The following is a 25,216-nucleotide window of genomic DNA, read 5'->3' on the forward strand; positions in this document are numbered from 1 at the left end:
ATTCATTTGTGAATAAATCAATAATAACCAAGATAGAGAATGCCATAAAACTCCAACCAGTTCAGTTCAGTCGATATAGCAGAAAATCAGCATATTCAGCCAGTACAAAATGGTATAAATGCGATGCAATAGGTACACAAGCTGGTACAGTAGGTACAAAAACCCCAAAACAGGCAATATAGCTGGTTTCAGCCGGTACATAGGTGAAATTAGCAGCAGCAATGGTATGTACAACAGTTACAACAGGCTTTGATCTAAGTACAGGAGTTGTGTATACAATAAGTACCGCTTGTACGGAAGTGTATGGAGAGTGGCAAAAGTGGTGTGCATCCTTCCGGAGAGTGGTGATGTAGCAAAACAATTCCTTTAATGTCAAAAAACCTTAGGAAAAACTTGTATTACATGTATAGCAAGCTTATCCACGTTAAAATGCTAGTCGACATCTCTGCTATAGAATCCCAATGCTGATGTCCACCATATACAATAACTCATGGGGTGCCCACTTTATAAATTGTCTTGTCCAATAAATGAATGTGAACACCTTTATATATGGGGTGCCGAAATAATAAAATGTCCAACCCCTTTAATAAACTAACCACCCACATTATAAAAGTGTGAATGCCCAACAAATACACATGTCCATTAAGTCTTTGGCCACATGCTTAATGCCCCGAATGTCCACAAGGGCTCATAGGGTGTGGGTGTGTTTCCTCGTGGACAAAGTCCAGAGTCCTCGCGGGTGTGCTCGTCACAACTTGTATTGGTAATCCCCCATTCTCAAAGCTTGTATGCAAATTTTACGAAGCTTCTCACATTTGATGACACAACAATTTTATTGGAGCATGTATAGACTGTCTACTTGAGCTCCAGGGTGCATGTGACAAGCACTAGATTAGAGTGAGTTCAAAAGAACCTTCTAGGAGCCTTGCTTGAGGAAGGAATGATTGCCATAGAGAGAAGAGTGGGTTCGGGTAGTTTCACATGGTTATAGGCTTGCAAAGGCATTGAACCACTCTGAGGTAACAGTTGTGGCCATGAGAGTATGGACGAGAGGCAAAATTAGCAATAATGTGTGATGCAAAGTGGTTCATATGGGCCAAAAAGGTGCTTGAAAGTTGCCTCCATGTAAAATTTCTTAGTGAAAAATTGGAAAAAGGATACTTTGACTTGCATTTAGTTGTCCTACTAATTTGGACTCTCCCCGCTTCTTTTTACAAGTCTAGGAGATCTACAAGGCTCTGTTTTGGGAGCAGCCTTCCAAATGATCTAGGCCCACAACTCCACAATTCCAGATCTAGCCTTCAATAACGTGTTAGCCAAAAGTGCTCAGTCTCCAGTCCCAGTTGAGTGCATAGTGAAGAATATGGCAATTGTAACGCTTTCAAGTTTCTACCTTTGCTCTTATTATTAAAGCATACCTGCAAAGGGGGATGTGGAGGAATCCATTAGGCCGGTACGGGCATACATAGACATCTGTCAACATTCTGTGTATGCACTTTTAAAGTCATCATCCAACTTTTTGGGCTGCTGTTGCAACTCTATGTGTTGTATGGACTGCAGATGACTGTACGGTTCTGTCGGTACAGATTGGCTGTTAGAGAGTTGGGCTGAGAGGCACCAACCTTTACAGGTCGTGACATCACCGCTTCTTTGCTGGCAGGAGAATTTATGGTGCATGTTGCGGGCAGCAGATGTACACGACTTGTCAGCGTAGCATTGTTAGTTTAATTTTAGTGTCTTATGTTTGTGGTGATTGAATTTGCTTAGTCCGTTCATCTATTTTTTCTAAGTCAACCATGTGCTACTGAGGTGTCCTATTACAGTCTCAAGTAAAATAAGCTTCTAGTTCCTTTGTCTCTATCATGTGATAATTCTCATAAGATTTTAATGCACAGGTGGAAAGGGAAAGAGGCATTACTGTCAAAGCGCAAACAGCAACGATGTTCTACAACTATTCAAGGGCAAAGGCTGATCAAGTGGGGTCAACTTTGCCCCTCGCTGAGAGATCATATCTACTGAATCTTGTAGACACACCAGGCCATGTGGACTTCAGTTATGAGGTTTCAAGGTCACTTGCTGCTTGCCAGGGGGTTCTACTTGTAGTGGATGCAGCACAAGGTGTTCAAGCTCAGACTGTAGCTAACTTTTACCTTGCATTTGAGTCCAATCTGACAATTATTCCTGTAATCAATAAGATTGACCAAGCAAGTGCCGACCCCGAGAGGGTTAAGGAGCAGCTAAAGTCGTTATTTGATCTCGATCCCAAGGATGCTCTCCTTACTTCTGCAAAGACAGGGGAGGGACTCACACACGTCTTACCTGCAATAATAGAACGGATTCCGCCCCCGAAAGGCTCTATTGCTTCTCCATTGCGAACATTGCTACTAGATTCATATTACGATGAGTACAAAGGTGTTATTTGCCATGTTGCCGTGGTTGATGGTTTGTTGCGAAAGGGGGACAAAATAGCTTCAGCTTCCACAGGGCAAAGTTATGAGATCATGGATGTAGGGATAATGCATCCAGAGCTGACACCAACAGGGTTGCTTTTGACTGGTCAAGTAGGGTACATTGTCACCGGAATGCGTTCCACCCATGAAGCAAGAATTGGGGACACCTTACATCATGTCCATACTGCAGTAAAACCTCTACCTGGTAAGGGCATGGATTGATAGTGTCAGTATGTTTGACATGATTATTGCTAAGTTGAAACAGCTTTTGGTTGCAGTGAGGTGTTGTTGCTTGTTTGTAAATTTATCGATGCTGTGCTCTACATTGCAAATGAACTACATCATGTACTGACATTTTTTAAAGATAATTAACCTGGATGTGCCTCATGTTTTCTCAAATGGCATCCCTACTTCCAAGGCATGGGTGGATAATGGTAGGTTGTTGTGAGAATGAGTGATTTATATAAAGTTGGAAACCCAAACTGATTTGATACCAACAATATGCTCACAAGCATTTTGATATTGTTGGTTTTAAAGGAAACAATTGCTTAAAATACAGGCCATATTAAGTGCATGGTTTCCAACCTCCCAGGAGGCCTCTAGTCACGAGTGTCTTCATACACATTTTGTCTCATGCTCCCTTAGGCCAAGGGAATGCTGTTACTACGAGAAAAAGTCCTAGGAAAACCTCAAAGCTAAGGAGGTGCGGCTCTTTCTTGGCTGACTGACATCTTTGTATGCCTTCTAATGTTCATTGTGGTTGCTAAAGATGCATTCCTACTCTAGGGCCAGCTTGACCTCTGCTTATCTAGAAGTAAATTTGTAAATACTACTTCCCTGCTCATCACGAAGTAAACATGTAAAGACCACTTGCTAAAACATGAGAATTACTGATATGTCAAAGTAATTAACTGTGAGATTGATTGCTGTCTCATACTTAACCATGAGAATTACTGAGTAACTGTGTCCCTGAACTGTAAAACAAGGCTTTCCAAAAGGCTCCTATTCACTTTGGATCCTTGTCTGAAACAATCTGCTCTGGAAGCCTGTGAAGCATGAGGTTTTTGCTGATGGAAAGCTTGCCACCTCCCGACTATCTGCACTTGACTTGCAAGGGCTACAGTGGGTATGCTTACCCATCCGATCTACAAATGTCAAAATACAGTTGTTCTGAAACCTGCTGCTCTTGGGAAGTCCAACCACAAAGTCCATGGAAATATTGTCCCATTGCAACTCCGGAGTTGGCAATGGGGGAAGCTTGCTTGCTGACTTTGTAGTATCCAGCTTTGACTTCAGACAAATCTGATAAAGTCGAGCACATCTTGCTTCATGTGGGGCCAAAAGAAGAAATGGGTGAGCCTCTCCAAGGTTGTTGCCATATGAACATCATATACCTCCTGAAGTACTCAGCTAAAGTCCCCATTCTTGACCACACAAAGGTGGTCCTTATATTACAATCATCCATCCCTGACGGTGGTTTTTTTAGAGGACTGGAGCAAGTATTTGTCCTTGATTGGTAAAAAAAGTTTTTACTAGAGCAGGTCAACATTGGACCGGATGAGGTCATCTTGGCAGATTATCTGCGAATCATGTTGCCTTTGCTAGTCAAATACTCGATGTGGATAGTGAAATATTAAAGGAAATTCCACCAATGAGCTGTCTAGGTTGGTCAGTGATGCTAACACCGAGTGAGTAGATACTTGAAGGACTATGTTCAGTAGGGATCTGGAATTTAGTAGTGATGAGCAGTTCCACCTTTTGCGAATGGCTTGCACCACTACAACAAGCTTTTGGTTATAAGTGGAATACCTCAACTCTGTACCGTGGAGTTTACTGCTCTCATAGACAAGTGGATGGCATTCTGCTGCAACATTGTGCTCCTGCAGACTCCATCCTTGCCATCTGAATAGACCTAATTCACACGTTCAAGGGCTATGCAGGAATGGAAGGCAGCTTCCTCGTGCATCTCAAGAGCTGGACCTTTCTTGTTTGGAGGTGGTGATGGGATTGCATGCTGTTACAGGTCCACTGTGTGGCTCTTCTTCTGACCTTCCCTCCGAGAGCTGCCAGCCATGTTGGGAGTCCCCCCCTCTCTTTTGACTCGTACTTGATAGAGGAATTGTATCTGTTGTACCTTGTCTGTACGACTAGAAGGATCCAAAAAAAAAGAAACATGTTTGCATTGGTCTATAGCCACCATTTTGTGTTAAACCTTTTCACTGTCTCCTGCCGCGTCAATTTTAGATTCAACTTCTGCCACTTTTTATCCCCTTGACTGCTTAAACCTGATCTTTCTCCTCCTTCTACTCCTTGTGCCTCTTTTTGTACTCATCTCCTCCTCCTGCTTCTGCTCCTGCTCCTGTTCCTACTCTTGATTCTCCTCCACCCACTTTTACTCCTGATTCACCTTATCTGCTTCTCTTGCTGCTCCCTGTATCCTCCGTGTGTGTCTATTTCCTTTCTCTTTTGTCCCTCATCCATAGGCCCACAACCACAAATTCACAACACTTAAAAGAGATTTTGATTTTTGAATTGTAATTTTTAAATCTGCCTTTTGGTTTGCTATGCAAAGATGAGTTTTTTATTCCAACTTCTGCAGGCTTTAAGCCAGCAAAACACATGGTATTTGCTGGAGTTTATCCAGCTGATGGATCGGATTTTGAAGCTCTCAGCCATGCGATTGATCGGCTCACTTGCAATGATTCAAGCGTATCTGTTACCAAGGAGACTAGTGGAGCACTTGGAATGGGGTTCAGGTTTGAACATCTTATGTATATACATGGCTAGTTCATTTTTAAACGAGCATCTCTTTTCATTTCTGAAAACGCGACTCTGTTTATCATATGCAACACTATCATACCAGGCCAGACTTCCTCCATATCATGGGTGCTTCTTGGTACACATGCTTTGCGTATAATCTAATTGCACGTTTGAAGGCTTAAGGAGAGGTTCCAGCATTCTTGGCTTTAAGGCCTGCATTCTAAGAGAGAAACAATAGCTTGGAATGTGCATCCTGGGTAGCATGCTGGATAGGACTAGTAAGATGACCATGGCAGGAGGCAGACAAGAGCATAGCACTTGGCAGATATGCCCTTGCAATCTCATTATCTTCCTTCAAACTCAACCGATATGGATTCTTAAATACCTGTTGGGCTCCAAGAACGAGTTTAATCTTATGATCAACACTCCTAGGCGGAGCTAACTTGTGAGGAAACACATTTGAAAATTCAACCAATATCTCATGCACAACTCTCCCTTCCTTTGAGTGCACATGCAAAAAAGATGGGAATAACTGTCATGTGCATGCACATGGACATGCTAATCCCTAGGGCAACAGATAAAGATAAGATTAAGGACCAGATTTAGGAGCTTCAGTAGCTATAAACAGGCATGGGAGGCATTGTGGAGGACTAGTGTTACCATTTGGCCACCCAATTGGTCCACCGTAATCGAAATTGCATGCCATTTTCATGCTTGCCTAACCAATGTGTAGTTCCGAGTAAGGGGATGCCTGGCCGTGAACTGTGCGTGTGAAATTGTATGCTGACATGGTTATGGGGCATGTGGTAGGTGGTAAGTATTGGTCAAAACCTACACGTAGAAACTAGCACTAATTTATAAGTGAGTGTGTACACACTTCATTAAGCTTTGGGCAACCAAAACTCACTTATAAATTATGACCAGCCTTGTGTTCACACACACTGATGTTGTACTGAGGTGGACAAAACTCAATGCCCACGGCCCAGACCTTATCTCCCTTATACAAAGGGAGCAACCAGCCATGTGTCCATCCTAGCTTGCACCACAAGTCACTTGTCCTCTCTACCTGACACCTAGGGTGGACATCTCATCATCTCTCTCTTCCCTCTCTCTAGAAGTTGGCGCCCTCCTTCATGAGGCGTTTTGGCTGTGTTTTCTGCACTTTCTTCTTCCCAACTCCATATGCAAGCTTGCTACTGTGTTTTCCAAGCTTCCAAGAGTGTTTCCAGGTGCTATTCACTCCCCTACACACTTCCAATGTCTGAAATTCAGTAAAATAGCTCTTATATTTGCTCTAATTTCTGGTTTTTTGGCTGGAAATCCTAATTTCAGCATTCCTTTCTCAAGTTGAACCATAGGGGAAGCTTTCCCAGGGTTCCCTTCATCTTCTTGAAGACTTTTGTCGCGAAAAATCGCGATAGATTGAAGATTTCAACATTCTAGAGGCCTCCATGGCAAAGACTTTCATTGTCATCGACTCTACTTGCAATTGGTAAGCTTTAATGCTCAATTATGGAAGCAAGTAGGAGGGAGGATCAGGACTCCAGGTTCACATACCCTGTGTAGTGTTCTCTTGTCCCATGTGCTCTCTTGCTGATTGTTGCTACCATGTGTTGGTGGAACAATAGAGAGTAGATGGCAGGGAACATGGGCACTTGAGAGGGTTGTGTGAGTTGAAGATCTACATCGACAACCATATTGTTTGCAATACTGTATTCATATGCATTGGTAGGGAAATCTGGTTAGAAATGCCCATGACAATATGTACACTATTTGAGGGAGGGGCCGGCCGTTCTGGCTTATTGTGCGTCTCTTGTCAATTCAGCAAATTACATCTTGTATTGAGCATGTTGTCCATTAAATCTCGGTGTATTTAAGTGTATTGATTAGCATTATATTCATCCAAGTACTCCATGCTGACGAGTGGTATCGGAGCATTCAGTGCTCTTTCACTTCTATCATGAAAGACGATCACCACGAACACTAGCTATCTCTACACTTAGAATACTATGGATATCTGTACAGTGAATGTTGAAGATGCCAACACAATAGGTGGGGACAATGAAATGCATGCTTCGAATGCTTTACAAGAAGAGCAAACTCATATGGTGCACACTAGGGAAACAGGAACATGTGGGATAGCCGTCCCGTGGTAAACAGAAAATGTAGAAAGAAGAGTCCATAGCCTTAAGGGCTGAACTTACTCGTATGTAGGCTCTTCTTTATGCACAAGAAGAAGAATTGAAGCTCTACTGCCGTGGGGATCCATTGGTACATGATCATTTGAAAGCTAAATCTTTTATGGATCATGCCATGGCAATGATTGCTCAAGAGTTGCACATATAACTGAGGGATGCAGCATATGCATACTTTTTTTTCCAGGAAAAAGATCCTTCAATTAGTACAACCACGACAGGCTAAATACAGCCTCACCTCATATAAGGGCGGGAGACAAATGATCAAAGGGAAAGAGATGCTTCTCCTATGGCTGGCCGCTCTGTGAGGAGAAGGCTATCTCATACAGGGAGAAAGGGGGGGGGGGGGAACAACCATACAGGTGGTCTGTAATGCCAAATGGGGTCACTGTCTCTATCTGTGAGGAAAGGGCTAAGCCTCCAAAGTCTCAAGAAGGCTTCCCGTCGCTTTCGCGTGCGGTCAGAACCTCCCTGCAGCTTCCCCCACTGACTGCGGGAGGGTGTGAATGATGTCGAGCCATATGCTCTTGATGGTCTCAGCCGGCAGAGTGTGGGTGCCCTCGATGGCCTCGTTACATCTAGCACGCCAAATGTGCCAAGCGGCTATGCTACTACAAATCTCCCATCGCGAGCATGAGCCTGGTCGCCAGACACTTGCCGGTGGGGTTGTGACTGGGAGACCTGAAGGGCAAGTCCTCCCCCGTTCTCCTCGTACGTCCTGACCACTCTGGCCTCGGTGGCCCAAGTGACAGTACCCTAAGTGATGATCCGGGTCGATGCCTTGTCCATAGCGAAGATGCGGAGAATCCGCTGCCAAATCTACTGAGCCTTCGGGCAATCCCAGAGGCAATGTCACTGAGACTCATGGGGGTGGCCGCACCTCGGGCAAGCTACTGACCGACCTCCGACTGCCAGCCAAGTACCAACCACCAGACTCCTATGTGCTGTCTTCCAAAGGAAGAGTGTGATCTTCCTTGGCCGAAAGCTGTCCCAAAGCCTCTTTCAGAAATCTAGAAGGAAGCGCTGTGATAGGCCTTGAGACTGCCAGTGTGTTGCCACTGCCGGTGTAGTATCTATCTTCGGCATCTGGATCCTATGGCCGAGCTGTGTTGTATATGCAAAGAAAGGGGCATCCAGAGCCTCCACCCGATCTGTGGGATCATGCCGAGTCTACTATCCAGGGTCCCATTGCAACTGCGTGAGAGGTCGGCACTCCCAAATCCATAACTGCTAAAATCTCTCCCTGGCCACCTTGGCCGGTGCTGGATCTATGTGCCATGCCTGTGCCCGTGCCCGAAAACCAATCACCCTCAGCCTCTACAAGGTGCAGCCTCTGAAATTCTCCAAGGGGTGCTCTGATCTCTCTAATCTGCCTTGTAATCCAATAGAAAAAGTGAGCAAACCATTGTCCTCATGTGCTCCATGGACCGCCACGAGGATATCCTGTCTGGTGAACATGCCTAGCCACACTGGGGGGGTCGGCTCTGGAATAGGAGTCAACCACTCTTGAGGAATAGCTGAGTCGATGTCGATGCTAAGCCTGTCTCTACCTCGGATCCCTATCATGCCTCTCTTCTTCTCCTCCTGAGATAACTGCCTGTTTACTATCCAATCTCCAAGAGACCTAGTGGGTCCCATGCTCAAGGCGTCCGAGGATATGTGCGGTCGGCGGGCCCCTAGCATGTGGCCACTGGGTAAACGGATCAGGGGGTTCCAGATCAAAGGCTGCCGAAGCTGCTCCTCTGAGGCCACTGGAACAATCTGTCTGAGGGATGGCTTGAGATGATCCCAAGCACGAAGTAGATTCCTATGACCTGGGAGCCATGGCTGCCTGCATCTCTCATTCTAGCACCATTGGGATACCTAATGTTGAAGAACCACTTAGCTCTGCGATTTCATGTCTGGACCAAAAAACAACACCTTTGGCGTTTTCCAAATCTGCGCTAATTCAGCACCTCTAGGACTTCCACTACGCTTTGATACCAACGGAACATGCCGAAGAACTGCCTGTCTTCAGAACTATGCAAACAGAGAAAAGAGAGAGATGTTGCTGAAATAGTAGTAGAGCTCCATCCCCTGCACACCCAGATTCAGCTTTTTTTGTTCAGTACTTTTTCATTTTGTTGGGATGACAGAGGATACCCCATACAGGTACTCCGATTTGTCTCATAGGCCGAGTTCGGTCTTTTGGAAGACGTTAATAAAATCTTTCTTTCTCTCTCTCTCTCTCTCTCTCTCTCTATATATATATATATATATATATATCAAGATGTGCATAGATGTTACCATTTGGAGGCCATGATTGGCTAGGATCTATGTAACATCAATGTCCCACAAAGCCAAGAATCAGATGACTACAAAAAGGAAGTGATCTTGCCTATTTATAGGCTCCTAATTACCCCTATACTGCAATTGGCGAATGTAACAGCCATCGGCCAAGTCCTTGGATGCATAAAATGCCAAACTACTAGTAAATGTCCTCCAACTTCTTCTGACTGCCTTGGGTAAAATCCCTAACATTAACCTTGGATGTTTACTGCCCCAAAAGGTGCCTAAACACAACCTAAAACTCGGGATTAGCATTCACATGTGAAAATAGAGAGAGAAGATGGAGAGAGGGAGAGAGAACTTTGCACACGACACACACACTGCGAGGGGAACAGGCCCCACCCCTTTCAAGAATTTATTGAGGAACAATCCACGTGCTCGCAAGCCAAGATGAATACATCAATGAATACAAAAGCAAACAAATATGCCAATGTAGAAACCCAAGTCGTAGTCGATGTCGAGGCACGAGATCCTGATGCCGAGCACACCACAAGATAGCCCACAAGATCTCTCACCGGGCCAGTACCAAATCCAATGTATCCCAAGCTTGTAAACAAGGTTCACAAGTGATAAGAATAGATGACGAAGCTTATGATGATCAATTGTAGTCTTGTTGCCCAAACCGAAGTAGGAATAGATCATGATCATGGCAACACGGCAAATGGCATAACAGAAGCAACGATCAGTTGGCGCACGCGGCTACATGACAACAATCAGTCAGCGCAGGCAGCGGTGGCGGTGGCAAATCAGTTGACAGCAGCCAAGCAGCGACAAGCAGTGGTGGCAAATCAGTCGACAGCAGGCGATAGCGGCGGACGGCCGGATCAACAGGTGGCGAAGCACTAGTCAGTGCAGTTCCACACAACTGCTCAGATGGCTGATGATGTGGTGCTAGCAATCGTCGACGATGAGAAACTCCATGCTCCAAAGAAGGTGGCGATGATGAGCTCCACATTTTGATGATGACATTCATGATGAATACCATGCTTTGTTGATGATGATGATCAAGAGAGGTTCATGCTTGTTTTATACTTGAGGGGGGTCCTGCTTTTTGCCAAAAAAACTATCCATGCTTTTAATTGTTCTTTTTACCTTGCTTTTGTTTTACTCTTTTTCACTTTTTATGATAAAATACTTACTCAAATATGGCCAGCTTTTCCAAAGTTCTTTGTGCTTTGCTTTTCCATCTTTAGAGCCTTGCTTTTTGGCCCTAGAGTTGCTTTTTGAAAAAGATGTTTTTTGCTTTTTGGTCTTGCTCCGTCCCCTCTTGCCAATGATGCTCCTAGTTTGCAGTCAACTCAGTTTGACTTTTTGCTTTTCTTTGCTTTTTGACCAAAACTGGTGCTTTTCCATGTGCAAACCTTATGGTCCGTGTCCCCATGCCTTCCTCCACTAGTCTAATGTCCGAGCAAGGGTTCCATCATGTGAATAGAGCTAGGAAGAAGGATGGGTGGCAAAACCACCTTCCCATAAACAATCTCAAACAGGGCTTTTCCCGTAGATGCATGCACTATGTTGTTGTATGCAAATTCCACAAGCGGTAAGTACTTCTCCCAAGAAGACTTCTAGTCTGCCACATAATATTTCAAGAGATCTAACATGGTTGACTTTGCAGCCTCACTTGCCCATCCATTTGAGGGTGATAAGCTGATGAGAAGTCCAATTTGGTCCCCATATTATCAAATAAGGCCCACCAAAAGAGACTTGTAGTCTTGGAATCTCTATCCCCCACAATGGACTTCGGCATTCCATGATGCTTAAACACATGTGCAAGATATATATTAACCATATGCTCAACTTTGATGGTCTTCTTGACCGGCAAGAAGTGAGCTTGTTTGCTAAACATGTCCACAATTGTCCAAATAGCATCATTACCCTATTGGGTCCGTGGCAAGTCCATAATGAAATCCATTGTAATACTTTTCCATGGCTGCGTGGGAATAGGCAATGGTTGAAGCAAACCTGGTGCCTTTTACCGATCAAATTTCACCTTTTGATAGATGATACATGCACGTACATGTGCCTCTATGTCCTTCCGCATACCTGGCCAAAAGAAATACCGCTCAATCATGTGCATAGTAGACACTATGCCTCTATGACCAGCATATGGAGGAGCATGGCACTCATCCAAAACCTTTTGCCTCATATCAAACACCACACATAGGCAATTATCTTTCATTAAGATAACTCTCTTTGATCACATATGAGGCATGTGCATGACTAGCCATCAAATCAGCCCAAATAGTGGCAAAATCAGCATCTATATTATGATACAAATCACGCATGGCAGACAAGTCTCCATGAGAGGCAATCGAGATAGCTGCTACATATGGCTTTCGTGACAAAGCATCTACCACTACATTCTTCTTTCCTAGGGTGTGCAAAATTTGAAAATGAAAGATAGAGAGGAAATTGGCCATTCTCATATGCTTCTCTGACAATTTAATTTAGGTAAGAAAATACCTCAAACTCTGGTGATCTGCCTTCACGGTGAAATCAGCCCCAAGAAGGTAATGTTTCCATATGGTTAATGCATGAATTACAGCCATGATCTCTTTCTCATAAAATGCCAAGAGAGAGCTCTCCAACATGCAATCTACGGCTCTCATAAGCCACGGCATGTCCTTCTTGATTTAGGACAGCTCGTATGCAATTTCTAGATGCATCACATTCCACACTTAATAACTTTTGCAAATCCGGAATGATCGACATTGGATCATGTGCAGTTGCATCTTTCAATTTGAGGAGTGCATCCCTCTCTACATCAGTCTATTTGAACGTAGCCTTCTTCTTTGTAAAGTCATGCAAGGGAGAAGCAATCCATACAAAGTGTCAAATGAACCTACGCTAGTAAGAGCATAATCCAAGAAAACTAGAGATCTCATGCACCACCGTTAATTCAAGCCAATTCCCAATTGCATCAATCTTTGCAGGATCCATCCGCACTTCATCTTTGGACACAACATGCCCAAGATAGTGTATCTCTGACAAGAAGAACTCACTCTTCTTTGTATTTATGAAGAGTTTATGCTTACGGAGTTCTTCAAAAATGAGCTCTATACTCTTCTTCGGTCTTGGAGAAGACTAGGACGTCATCAAAGAAGACACCTGTAAATTTCTTGTACCCACGAAATATGCGATTCATCATTCTATTGAATGTAGCCGAGGCATACAGAAGACCAAAACGCAAAACCAGATACTCATAAAGCCCAAATATTGTCCTAAAAGCAGTTTTATGTAAATCCTCGGGCACCACACGCACTTGATGATACCCACTCTTGAGATCAATTCGGCTAAAGCATGCCGATCCATCCAACTTGTCAAGGATGTCATCTATGCGTGGAATCGGAAACCGATTCTTGATAGTAAGCTTATTCAAAGCTCTATAATTCATACACATACGAAAAGATACATCCTTCTTTTGAACCAAGAGGACGGGTGAATAATATGGGAAAGAGCTTGGCTGAACCAAACCCTTCTCAAGAAGCTCATTTACCAGTTTCATGATCTCCTCTCTCTGGGTGAACAATCTCCACACATACGAAAAGATGCATCCTTCTTTTGAACCAAGAGAACAGGTGAACAGTATGGGAAAGAGCTTGGCTGAACCAAACCCTTCTCAAGAAGCTCATTTACCGGTTTCATGATCTCTCCTCTCTGGGATGCACTCACACGATAGGATGGCCTATTACGTGGTGAGCTACCTAGCACAAGATTGCATTGATCTTCCAATCGTACAGGTGGCAACTCATTTGGTCACTCATCAACAAAACAATCATTGTACTCTTGCAAGAATTTCAGCCTATCATCACTAAGAGTATTTACGTGCACGTTAGTTTCTTCAACATGATCCCGTACAAAAATTAAGCACGCAAAAACACCCTTTTTCATTACTTTCTTAATTTGTACATGAGATACAAGGGAAATGGTATCACCCTCTTCACCACCATCAATCGCATGCTCTCAACCTTTATGCATGAAGGTGATCCTCTTGGTCTTGTAAACCTTGCGCGGATCAATGCGTGTGTGCCAAGATTTTCCAAGCAATACAACACAACCATTCAAAGGCGCTACAAGAAAGTCCTCATGATCCACATAGCCTTGAATGTGTATGCGCAACTTGCCAATAATAGGCATAACCTGCACTTTGCTACCAACAAAGACAGCCCCTACTTCAATTTGAGGACCCATGTCCTCCACTTCAATACCCAAAGCAACTGCCATCTTTGTAGATATGAAGTTCTCAATTGCACAATCATCAAACATGAACAAAGCGGGCTGATCTTTAAGCTGTCCCCAAGCTTTACATACAACCTTGTCTTTGCTATCATGTGAAGTATTGCCCTGCACATCCGGAACTATATGCACATTGGACGTTGATGCATTCGAATTATCACGCTTCTTGTTTGGGCATGCATTTGCAATATACTCAATGCTACCACAAGTAAAGCATTTCCCCCCGCTCATATACTGCTTTTTCTACTCTGCAGTGAGACCATAGTCTTTCACTCGGAAGAGACGCTTCTTGGTAGACTTATTTTCAGTCTTTGGACCATTTTTAACTTGGTTTTGGCATTTTTTAGATGGTTGTCCACTATTTTGTAGGTTTTGGACAGCCCTCTCTTTGCCCTAGAGAGAGGGTTTAGCCTTATTGAATTGACTCAACTTGAGTTCCAATTGCTCGGTGGCAGTATTAGTTGGTGTAAGGTGTGACCAGGATACATTTATAGTCTCGCTTTGTATACGGGTTGCAATCCCGATTGAAACCTTCTCTTCCTTTCCGCCTCTGTGACATGCATAAATGGAGACACCTCGAAAAGCACTTTCCAAAACTTTTGCACATATGCATTCACCGTTTCCCCCTCATTCTACTTCACCCAATCCCACTTCATTGTTATTTCATTCAATGCATTGGGAGGCAAAACAGGATTTGGTGAAAGCTTCTCAGTAAGCCACCAATGAGCAATAGTACCTTTCATAAACATGCTAACATGCCGAATCATGGATTTTTTTAGTGAAATCCTCATCACTAAAAGCAATATCAAACTGGGCAATAAAAGCAAGTGCCTTTGATGCATCAAATTCTCCATGATATGCATCAAACTTCACAGATTTGTCTCCGGCTTTGAAGTCACGAGATTTGGATACAATAACCTACATCTCAACATTTTTTCTGCATGTATGTACATTGGGACAGCCCCTATGATTGGCATCATTGTAAGAACAAAAGGTGATGCATTAGGCATAGATACATGTGCCCTATAAGCATGAGGCAAGGCTGGCCTCTCAACACATACTGGTACATTTTCACCCATAGCTTCTCCCTCATGAGCACACTCGAGGGCATGAGTAGCATGAGAGGCACGCAGAATACCGGCATGATGCATCAACAGAAAACTACAGCCCATGTTGCATGTATTGTGCATGCATATTTTCAGCCAGCAATGGCATTTCGACCACTACCATAAACATTGCATCCTTCACGAGCTACATAAGGTACACTTGCATGGCGTGAAACCGCCGATGGTTCCTCTCCAATACCATGAGGATTCCTCCTCTTAGACATGTATTCTTGTTCAACCACCTCTGGGGATACCAATACATGGGGGATGGTTGCCTTTTCTCCATAGGCATCCTCGGTACAAGCCAAGTATGCACGTGCTGCGAAATTATGTGGTAGGGTGTGAAGGTAATCTCCTGCCGGTAAGTGGCGTCTCATCGGCAAGCTCCCGTTAGATCCCCCCCCAAAAAAAAAAATCGCTCGCATCGCATGTGCCCTCTTCCCTCCACCCGCTAAGCGCCTCCCCCACCCCCCCCGCATCGCATGTGCCCTCTTCTCTACACCTGCTAAGCGCCTCTCCACCCCCCCCCCCCTTTCCTTGCTTCACTGCCCGCCTCGCCCCCCTTTCTTAGCTTCGCTGCCCACATCCCCCCCTTTCATCGCTTCACTGCCCACCCCCCTCCCCTTTCGCTGCCCCCCTTATTTGCTACTCCGCCCGCCTCCCCCCCCATTTTCTTTCTTTTTTTCTTTTTTCCTTTTTTAAATTTTATTTTATTTTATTTTTAATTGTTATTGTGTGTCTCCACCCGGCTTCTCTTTTTCTTTTTTTTTTTGCCTCCCCCCCTCCTTTTTCCTTCTTCTCATTTCCTTACCCCTCTCGTCCCTCCCCTCCCGTGCAAGTTGTTGCTTCCCAGTTTCTAGGGGTTTTGTTTTCTCGGCAAGCTTTGGTTCATTATGGTCTTCACCCTCAAGAGGACTCCATGGCAGCCGCTCGGTCATCCCCGACCGAAGCCGCTGTTGCTTGCATTTCCTTCTCTGAAGTGGATCTTCAGGTTCTTGCCACGACTGTTGCCTCACTTGAGGCCTCCACCCTGGTCTACAAAATTCTTGGTAGCCACCCCACGTGCGGACAACTTAGGGATCTTTTTCAGGCCAGCCTCATTGGCGAACTAGCAAAGATCACCAATATTCACCCTCTGGGACGCGGATACTACTAGGTGGAGTTCGACTCGCCATCGATGTCGGACCAAGTCATGCAGCTGAGCCCCCTTGCACTGCGAATGACGCAGGCCTTCTTTGCTCAATGCCAGCACGGCTTCGATCCTTTGTCTGACCCATTGGTTGGCGTTTCGGGCTTCCCAGTGACCGTTTGCTTCCCAAGCCTTAGGAAGGAGTACCTTCCTCTTCTCCTGGTGATTGGTGGTGCCATCGAGAGAGTGATGAAGTCCCCTCCCACTGCTACCTTGGCTCTAGCAAGGGCAGCCCTCCGTATCTGTGTGGCCTCACCAGAGTCAGTACCGCATCGCATTTCTCTTCCTAGCCTCCGAGGGGATCCCATACAATAGCGCGTGGAGTATTCTGGCCTCCAAGGCCAATGCTTCATTTGCAAACAGATGGGCCATCTGGCCAGAGCTTGCCCTCAGCATCAAACTAGGAGACCGCCCCTGGTGGTTCCCCCTCATACTTCCCACTTATATCCTCACCAAGGGGCCAAGGAAGAAGCAGGTTCCTAGGCCGCAGAGCACCAGGTTCTGACCATGGATGACCCATCAGCCGGAGAGTAGCGGACGGTTGGCCCCCGCCCGGTCGCCAAGCGAGCACCAGACCTGAGCGCCGCCGCCGTGCGCGCCAAGCTTGCAGCATGCAAGAGGATTTGGTTCTGTTAGAGAACCGTTTCGAGCACTTATCACAGCACCCGCCCGAAGACGACGGGCCCCCTCTAGTCACGGAGAGAATCCCTCTGCACCCCCCCTCCCCCCCGGGGCCCGATGTGGCTGCCGATTCCTCGTCACGACTTCTCCTCTGGACCTCAGTGCCCAGTGGGGTAGGTTGACACCACCCTCTCTTCGTCGAGCCTTCCCCAGTAGCCTTCCTCTCCGATGGATACCTCTCAGCAGCATCCCTCTCTAGCTCTCTGCCTTCCCATTCCCCCTCGCCTCCTCCCCCACCTCCTCTCCCCCCTCCCCCACCCTCGCCTCCGACTATACCCGCGGTTGCTCCATTTGCCCCTTCCTCTTCCTCTGTGCCTACCATCCCCCTCCCCCCCCCTTGTTCCGCCTCTCCAGAGCATTCTCGTCGGCCCCCTGCAGCCCCTAATCCAGAGAGGAGACAGCCGGCGAGTTCCATTCATCGCCCGATTCATCGTTTCTCAGAGTCGGTGGAGATGACCATTGCAGCCTCACCAGTGAGGGCTCTCCCACCTGAGTCTCCAGGCGGGCCCCCCAGGATCTCAGGGCAACCTGTGGATTATAGTTTCTTCCGGTGTCTTCCGACAGAAGGGACAGACATGTTCGAGGAGACAATAGCCCCTATTCGGGTATGTGTGGTCTTCCACCACTCCATGCCCTCTACGCCAGAGAATGGCGCGATGATCCTCTTTCCCCTTGAGCACAGCCCCCAAGACAGTGGGATCCAGAGTCGGTGGCCGCTACCATTCCGGATCAGGCAATTGAGCTATCACATCATCTGCAGGATCTTCGCATCACCGACGTTCTTACTCATTAATGGCCTCTGGCCAGGATGGAACTTGGTGGATCAGCCCACAGAGACCAAGGAGGGGAGATGGTGTCCTCCAGCCTGGAGGTGCTGCTTTTTGTGTTCATGCATACCTCTCTCGTAGTACCTCTCCCCCTTCTTACAGATATCTCCATTGTGATCGATGGAGTACGGAGTATGCATACTCTCGCGCTCAGGCTGAGTGGCAGTACATGGAGGGCAGGATCCACGTCCACTTGGCGCCACTTCGCACCAGGACAAATTGTGACTATTCCCTGTCTAGGCCCACGCCCAAGACTCTTCGAGTGGAGGGCAGTTCCGGTAGTTCCACCTCACACAGAGATTGATATGAGGATTGTCTCATGGAACATTCAGGGCTTAGGGGGGCCTCAGTGCTTTCAGGGACAAGGCGTCCTTAGAGGAGAGCTGCAGCGAACTATGGTGGGGGGACCTATCGACATTCTCTTCCTCTAGGAGCACCATCTTACTAAGGGTGTACCCGCCGCTGCAAGAAGATTCTACCAGGCAAGAGTCATACCTTTTGGTCTCCATCCTTCGGCCCTTTAAGGAGGCAGGGAGGAGTGTGTCTCTCTGTCAGTGAGCAGCTTCTGCCGTCTGTGATAGGATCAAGAGTCATAGTTCCAGGACATGCTCAGTGGGTTACCATTCTGATTGGAGAGGATAGCATTGGCTTCCTCAACATTTATGCCCCGAATGCGGCTGCAGGTAGAGCTATCTTTTGGAGCACTGTCCGACAGGCCTTGCCCCAAGCTGATTTTTGGTGCATGGGTGGTGACTTCAACATGATAGAGACAACAAAGGACAGACTTGCACGGGCACAGCCTCAGGAGCGGAGTACTCTGCATGGGAGGAGATGATATTGATTCTTAGGGGACAGGACCCTTGGCATCTCCCACAGTTTGGGTGTAGCCCTGGGAGTCTTAGCTTCTCTCGATCGGATAGGCGGAGCACTGGCCCCAACCTCTCTCGGCTAGACCGGTTTTATGTCAACGAGTGGGCTTGTAGCCATGGAGGCATGGTTGGTATTCTGGCAGGCACTACATTTTCAGATCATGCCCCAGTTATTTTGTCCCTAGAGGACCCATGGAGGCACGACAGACATGCGAGCTCCAAGTTTCCAGATAGCCTCATTCAGGACCCCGAGATTTGTAGCCGGATTGAGCAGATATGGGTGGGATTGGATTTTTCCTCAGGCTCTCCAGCATGCACTTTGGATGATGGCCTTGGGGAGATCAATATTTTCTTACAAGAGGCAGCCCATAGTAGATTGGAGGGATTTCGGGAGCACGAGAGGAGTCTGAGGAGGGACCTAGCCTCTTTACAGCGTCTTCATCAGGAGAGTTCCCCAGACAGCCCGTGGATTGAGAGTCAAATCACTACCGCCCGCACGGAGATTCGGTCCATTGAGGAGAGGAGGGTGGAGTATAGATACCATGCCAGGGCTTCATTCTGGACTCAGGCCGCTGACAGAGTTACTGGAGACTTCAGCCCACACAGGAGGAGAGACAGTATTCGTAGGCTACGTGGCCAAGATGGAGCTATTATTTATGATCCCCTACATGTGAGAGCCATTGCCACGGATTTCTTCCGATCTGTTCTCACTCGTGCCCCATTATCCCCCCAGGTGATGGATGCGCACGAGGGAGTCTCGAGGCACACAAGGGAGGTGGTTCCCCCCTCCCTTCGGTCTTTCTTATTGACCCCTTTCACTTTAGAGGAGCTGGCGAAGGCAGTGAAGGCATTACCCAAGGACAAATGCCCACGGGCAGATGGGCTTCCTGTTTCTTTCTTTCTTCGACATTGGGACCTCATGGAAGGTGGCCTTTGCGCTACCTTCAATGAGATTATGCTCACAGGTGCCATCCCAGAGAGGCTCACAGGGGGCTTGATACATTTGATCCCCAAGGAGGGTGGTGATAGATTGGAGATCCTGCAGTGGAGACCCATCACCGTTCTAGGGAAGGCCTATAAGATTTTGGCCAAGGCCATCAACAGGCGACTTCAACCTTCTCTCCCAGACTTGATCCACGACACTCAGACTGGTTTTGTTCAAGATCGGAGCATTCTGGACAACATCTTTACCTTCTGGGAGGTGACAACTTCGGCAAGGTTCGACATGGTTGTCCTCTAGCACTGTACCTCTTTCTATTTGCCGCCAAGGCCATGAGTAGTTTTCTCTCCACCCAGGAGACCGGACTTCAAGGATTGCGCTCCCCCCCCCCCCCCCCCCCCCCCCGGCCCCCGCACGCAGAAGGAGCTGCTGGACTCAGAGTTTGCAGACGACACAACAACATACCTTGCTGGAGATGTTGGGAATCTCCAGAGATTCGCGGAGGCGATAGAGATTTTCTGTAGTGCATCAAGAGCACAGATCAACTGGCACAAGTCGTGTGGTTTTTGGGTAGGGTCAGCACCCACCCTGTCACATGCACTCTGCACTCAGTGCATGGTGACAACTGGCTCATCATCAGTAGTGCAACATTTGTACATTATTAGAAACCAGTAGGATGATATTTGTCGTACGTCATGACCCCATTGTACATCCTCAGTCCAGGATAACTCAGGCACGAGCTACTGTTGGGTTTTATGCTGTGTATGCACCCAGAGGAGTGCTAGTGATCATCAGTAGATTACTGGGGCACTTTTTACTTCAGTTAGTGGAGGTTTTTTCCCCCAGTTTAGCCTAGTTTCACTTATATTCAGTTTATAGGTGTTTTGGTCCACCCGGCACATTTTATGGCCGGACATGTGAACACATATCTTTAGGTCACTATTATGTGGCTATTGTACTTCACTTTTCATCAAGCATAATACACTAAAGTCGTGTTCTCTCTCTCTATTGGCTTCCACGCCTGTTTGAAGCTTCTCTAAACCCTAACCCTAACACCTCTGTTGCCTTCATTTGGTATCAGAGCCATCCGTACAGGCCATAGCCACCAAACACCCTCGCTGTCAGCTGTCCGTACGAATTCACTGACAGCTACTGTCATTCGCCGTACAACTTTGCCTGCCCGTACTGTTCCATCTCTGCGCAGCAAGACAGGTGCTTCCATACAGTCAGTGCCGCCTTCAGGTACTGTACCTGCCCGTACACAGACTGCGCCGCCTTCAGGTACTGTACCTGCCCGTACACAGACTGCGCCGCCTTCAGATACTGTACCTGCCCCGTACACCTGTCAGCGCCGCCTTCAGCATCTGGTCGCTTTGCTCTGTACAGTCCTCCGTACAAACCTGCGCAGACAGCCGTGCAGCATTCAGTGCTGCGTACCTGCTTCTGTACCAGTCGACTGTACCTTCTGTACATTCGACTGAAGCTTCAGTACTGTACGGCTTCGACTGTACCTGCTGTGATACGACTGCAACTTCCATACCTGCTTCCGTACAGAACCAGTAGATTGTACTTGCATAGTACAGTCAACTGTACTTGTTCATTACTCAGTACAACTATGGTAAGCATTACAAGTTTTGAATATTGGGCATTTTTATTTTCTCTGTGAAAATCTACAGGCAAATACAGGCAGACTTTCTAGCAAAGAACTATACAGGTTTTTTGCACAGTTTGGGTGCAGTAAATTTGGGCATTTTTGGGGCATTTTGGCATTGTGTATGCCATTTGCTGCTCTACTCAGTCATTGGTGCATTGAGCTGCACATTCAGAGGATTGAGAGTGCAGGCATATTTGGGTGAACTGTATTCAGTGGAGTACAGTTATTTTCAGGGTTTTTGCTATTGGGTTTTTTGATAAACAGGTACAACATTGTGCGTAAGCATAATGGCAAATCAACAGCAGAGTGATGTATTCACGTATTTGTCTAAGGAAGACAAATTGGACGGCACGAACTACTCCTTGTGGAGTTTTATGTTGAAAAATGTGCTTGTGGCAAAAGGTCTTTGGGATTTTGTTAGTGGTGATGAAAACCACGTCCAGGTCCATTGGCTCCAGAGACTCCTCCCCAAGGGGGTGCTCGTGGACGAGGACAACAGGTACAGGCTCCAGGGCAGCCATTGCCTGTTCAAAGAACAAATGCTCAAAAGACATGGGATGCCAGGGATGCACAAGCTTTGTCACTCATTGCATTGTCAGTATAGAGGTCCATTATACCTCATATTCGTTCAGCTGGTGAATGCGCTCCAATCCATCTAGCATGAAAGTACTTCAATAGAACTTTTCTTTGTCTACTGGAGAATGGTACACATGGTACATTATGTCATGGACTTTATCAGTTGGATGCATTTTAGCCAGTGGATCAGTCTGCTTATAATGCATTCACGCTTACTCCAGCTATGGTTGATGCGGAGTTATGGCATGCTCGCATGGGGCATGTAAATTTTGGTAGTCTTATGCTTATGCAGCGACATAACATGTTTACAGATCTACCTCTCATGGAGAAGCCTCCAGATCACATTTGTGAAGGATGTATTTTGGGAAAAATGCATAGGTTTTCCTTCCCACGTGATCAGGCTCTAAGAGCAACTGCAAAGTTGCAGCTTATACACAGTGATCTTTGTGGTCCCATGCAGACGAAGTCATTAGGTGGTGGGTCTATCCTTTGACACAGAAATCACAGGTATATGATGCATTTTTGGCCTTTGTAGCACTTGCTGAGACAGAGTCAGGATGCAAGGTCAAGACTCTCCGTTCTGACCGAGGGGGGGAATATATGTCACATATGCTGAATTCCTTTCTTGGGAGTAGAGGTATAAAACATCAGTATACTACTCCTTACACTCCACAGCAGAATGGGGTTGCAGAAAGGAAGAATCGGTCACTCATGGAGATGGCTAGATGTATGCTAAAGGCAAAAAGGCTACCACATATCTTTTGGGTGGAAGCTGTCATGTGTGCTTGTCATATTTTGAATCGATGTCCCACAAAGGCATTGGTTTCTATTACTCCTTTTGAGGCTTGGCATGGCCGCAAGCCTTCTGTATCGCATTTTCGTATCTTTGGGTGTCTTGCATATGCACACATACCCAAAGAGTTGAGGAGGAAGCTGGATGATAAAGCCACAAAATGCATTTTTGTTGGGTATAGCCGTGAGAGCAAGGGCTACCGGTTATATGACCCACTATCCAGGAAGATATTCACTAGTCGGGATGTGATTTTTGATGAAAAATCAGAAATATCCATGGCTGGTTATGAGGTAAATCAGGCTGAAAATGATGTGTTTGAAGGTCTACTACCTATGGAGTTTCATTCCACAGTTGGTGATCCAACTCATGAGGGTACAGGACAGCCAGCAAATGATGTAGGTGGTGCAGAAATTCAGCAGCAAAATGAGCCAGAAGCTGAACCAAATATGGGGCAGCAGGCACCACAGGTCAGACACATACCTAGATGGTATTTGAGGACATTACAGGACAGCCATTTAGAGGGTCCTCTTGCTGGTCGTACTCGTAGGGAGACAAGGACCAAGGAGCATGCACACATCATGGATTTGAATCTGGTTATGGCAGCCAGTTTACAGGATGATGATGAGCCTGATTCATTTGTGGATGCACGAGATAATGTGCATTGGAACAAAGCCATGCAGGATGAGCTTGATTCTATTAAAAGGAATCAAACATGGGATTTGGTTGATCTGCCCAAAGGCAAGAAAGCAATTGGTACTAAATGGGTCTATAAGTTGAAAAGACATGCAGATGGATCCATTGACAGGTACAAAGCTCGTCTAGTTGCAAAGGGCTATGCACAGAAGAAGGGCATTGATTATGAGGAGACATTTGCTCCTACATCCCGTATGTCGACACTTAGGTGTGTCATTGCATTGGCTGCACATCGTGGTTGGGTTGTTCACCAGTTGGACATAAAGACTGCATTCCTACATGGGGACCTCGAGGAGGAAGTTTATGTATTTCAGCCCATGGGATTTGCAGAACATGGTCATGAGGGGAAAGTATGCAGGCTGAAAAAGGCCTTGTATGGTTTGAAACAAGCTCCACGAGCTTGGTATGCAAAAATAGATGCTTTTCTACTCACTCAGGGATTTGTGAACAGTCCATCAGAAGCCACTCTGTATGTAAAGAAAGAAGAGACAGATCTGCTGGTCATCGGTCTTTATGTGGATGATCTCTTGCTCATGGGATCAAATGATGACAAAATTGCAGCTTTTAAGGAGATACTGCAACAGACATTTGACATGTCTGACTTGGGGCTTGTACATTACTATTTGGGCATACAGTTTGTGCAGGATACCAGAGGCATTGGGTTGTTGCAATCACGGTATGTTGCTAAACTTCTGGAGAAGTTTTCAGGATTGCAAACCTATTAGTACTCCTATGGAGCCTGGGATGAAACTGTCACTACAAGATGACAGTATTTCCTTTGATGCCACTACATATGCTCAGGCTGTTGGGTGTCTCATTTACTTGTGTAATACAAGGCCAGATATTCAGTATGCAGTCTCTCAATTGAGCAGATTCATGCACAGCCCGCGGTTGTCACATTGGCAAGCTGTGAAGCGTGTATTCCGTTATTTGCAGGGTACCTTGTCTCTTGGATTGCTTTATCCTGAGGGGGGTGACATGCAGTTATACGCTTACAGTGATTCAGATTGGGCTGGTGATTTTGATACCAGACATTCCACTAGTGGAAATTGTTTCTTTCTTGGCTCGTCATGCATTTCTTGGCTAAGCAAGAAACAGACCACAGTGGCCACTTCGTCTTGTGAGGCAGAGTACAGAGCAGCCTACACTACTACTGTTGAGTGTGTTTGGCTGCGTCGTCTCATGACTGATATGGATATTTCAGTGGAGGAGCCTACACCTATCTATACTGATAGTCAGAGTGCCATTGCTGTGGCCAGGAATCCTGTGTTTCATGCTCGCACGAAACACATTGAGATTCACTATCATTTTGTTCGGGAGAGACTCCAGGCAGGAGATATCAGTCTGATCTACTGTCCTACAGATCAGAATGTGGCAGACATCTTCACCAAGGCATTACCACGTCCGAAATTTGAAGCATTCCGCAGTGCTTTGAATTTGTTTCCTTTTGGTGGATGATGTACAGTGATCACATATCACTCCAGGGGGGTTTGTTGGGTTTTATGCTGTGTATGCACCCAGAGGAGTGCTAGTGATCATCAGTAGATTACTGGGGCACTTTTTACTTCAGTTAGTGGAGGTTTTTTCCCCCAGTTTAGCCTAGTTTCACTTATATTCAGTTTATAGGTGTTTTGGTCCACCCGACACATTTTATGGCCGGACATGTGAACACATATCTTTAGGTCACTATTATGTGGCTATTGTACTTCACTTTTCATCAAGCATAATACACTAAAGTCGTGTTCTCTCTCTCTATTGGCTTCCACGCCTGTTTGAAGCTTCTCTAAACCCTAACCCTAACACGTCTGTTGCCTTCAGCTACGTAGGTCATTCCTCAGTCTTAGCGGGTCAGTCAATCAGTCAAGTCCCTTAACCCACTTGGAGAGAATCATTCATGCATGTAGAGTCGGTAGAAGCCT

General features: G+C 46.2%; 1 protein-coding gene across 1 annotated transcript in view; it reads left to right on the forward strand.

The window, feature by feature from the left end:
* Positions 1–25,216, forward strand: part of LOC147634184 (Small GTP-binding protein) — a 59,972-nt gene that overhangs the window by 9,608 nt on the left and 25,148 nt on the right. Inside the window, 2 exon segments of the mRNA XM_086805334.1 lie at positions 1,896–2,655; positions 5,050–5,206. Of these exon segments, the coding sequence (XP_086661460.1) occupies positions 1,896–2,655; positions 5,050–5,206 (917 nt within the window).

The sequence above is a fragment of the Cibotium barometz genome, chromosome 11 (assembly GCF_041138505.1).
Source record: "Cibotium barometz isolate CiBa-2024 chromosome 11, ASM4113850v1, whole genome shotgun sequence".
NCBI classification, from domain to species: domain Eukaryota; kingdom Viridiplantae; phylum Streptophyta; class Polypodiopsida; order Cyatheales; family Cibotiaceae; genus Cibotium; species Cibotium barometz.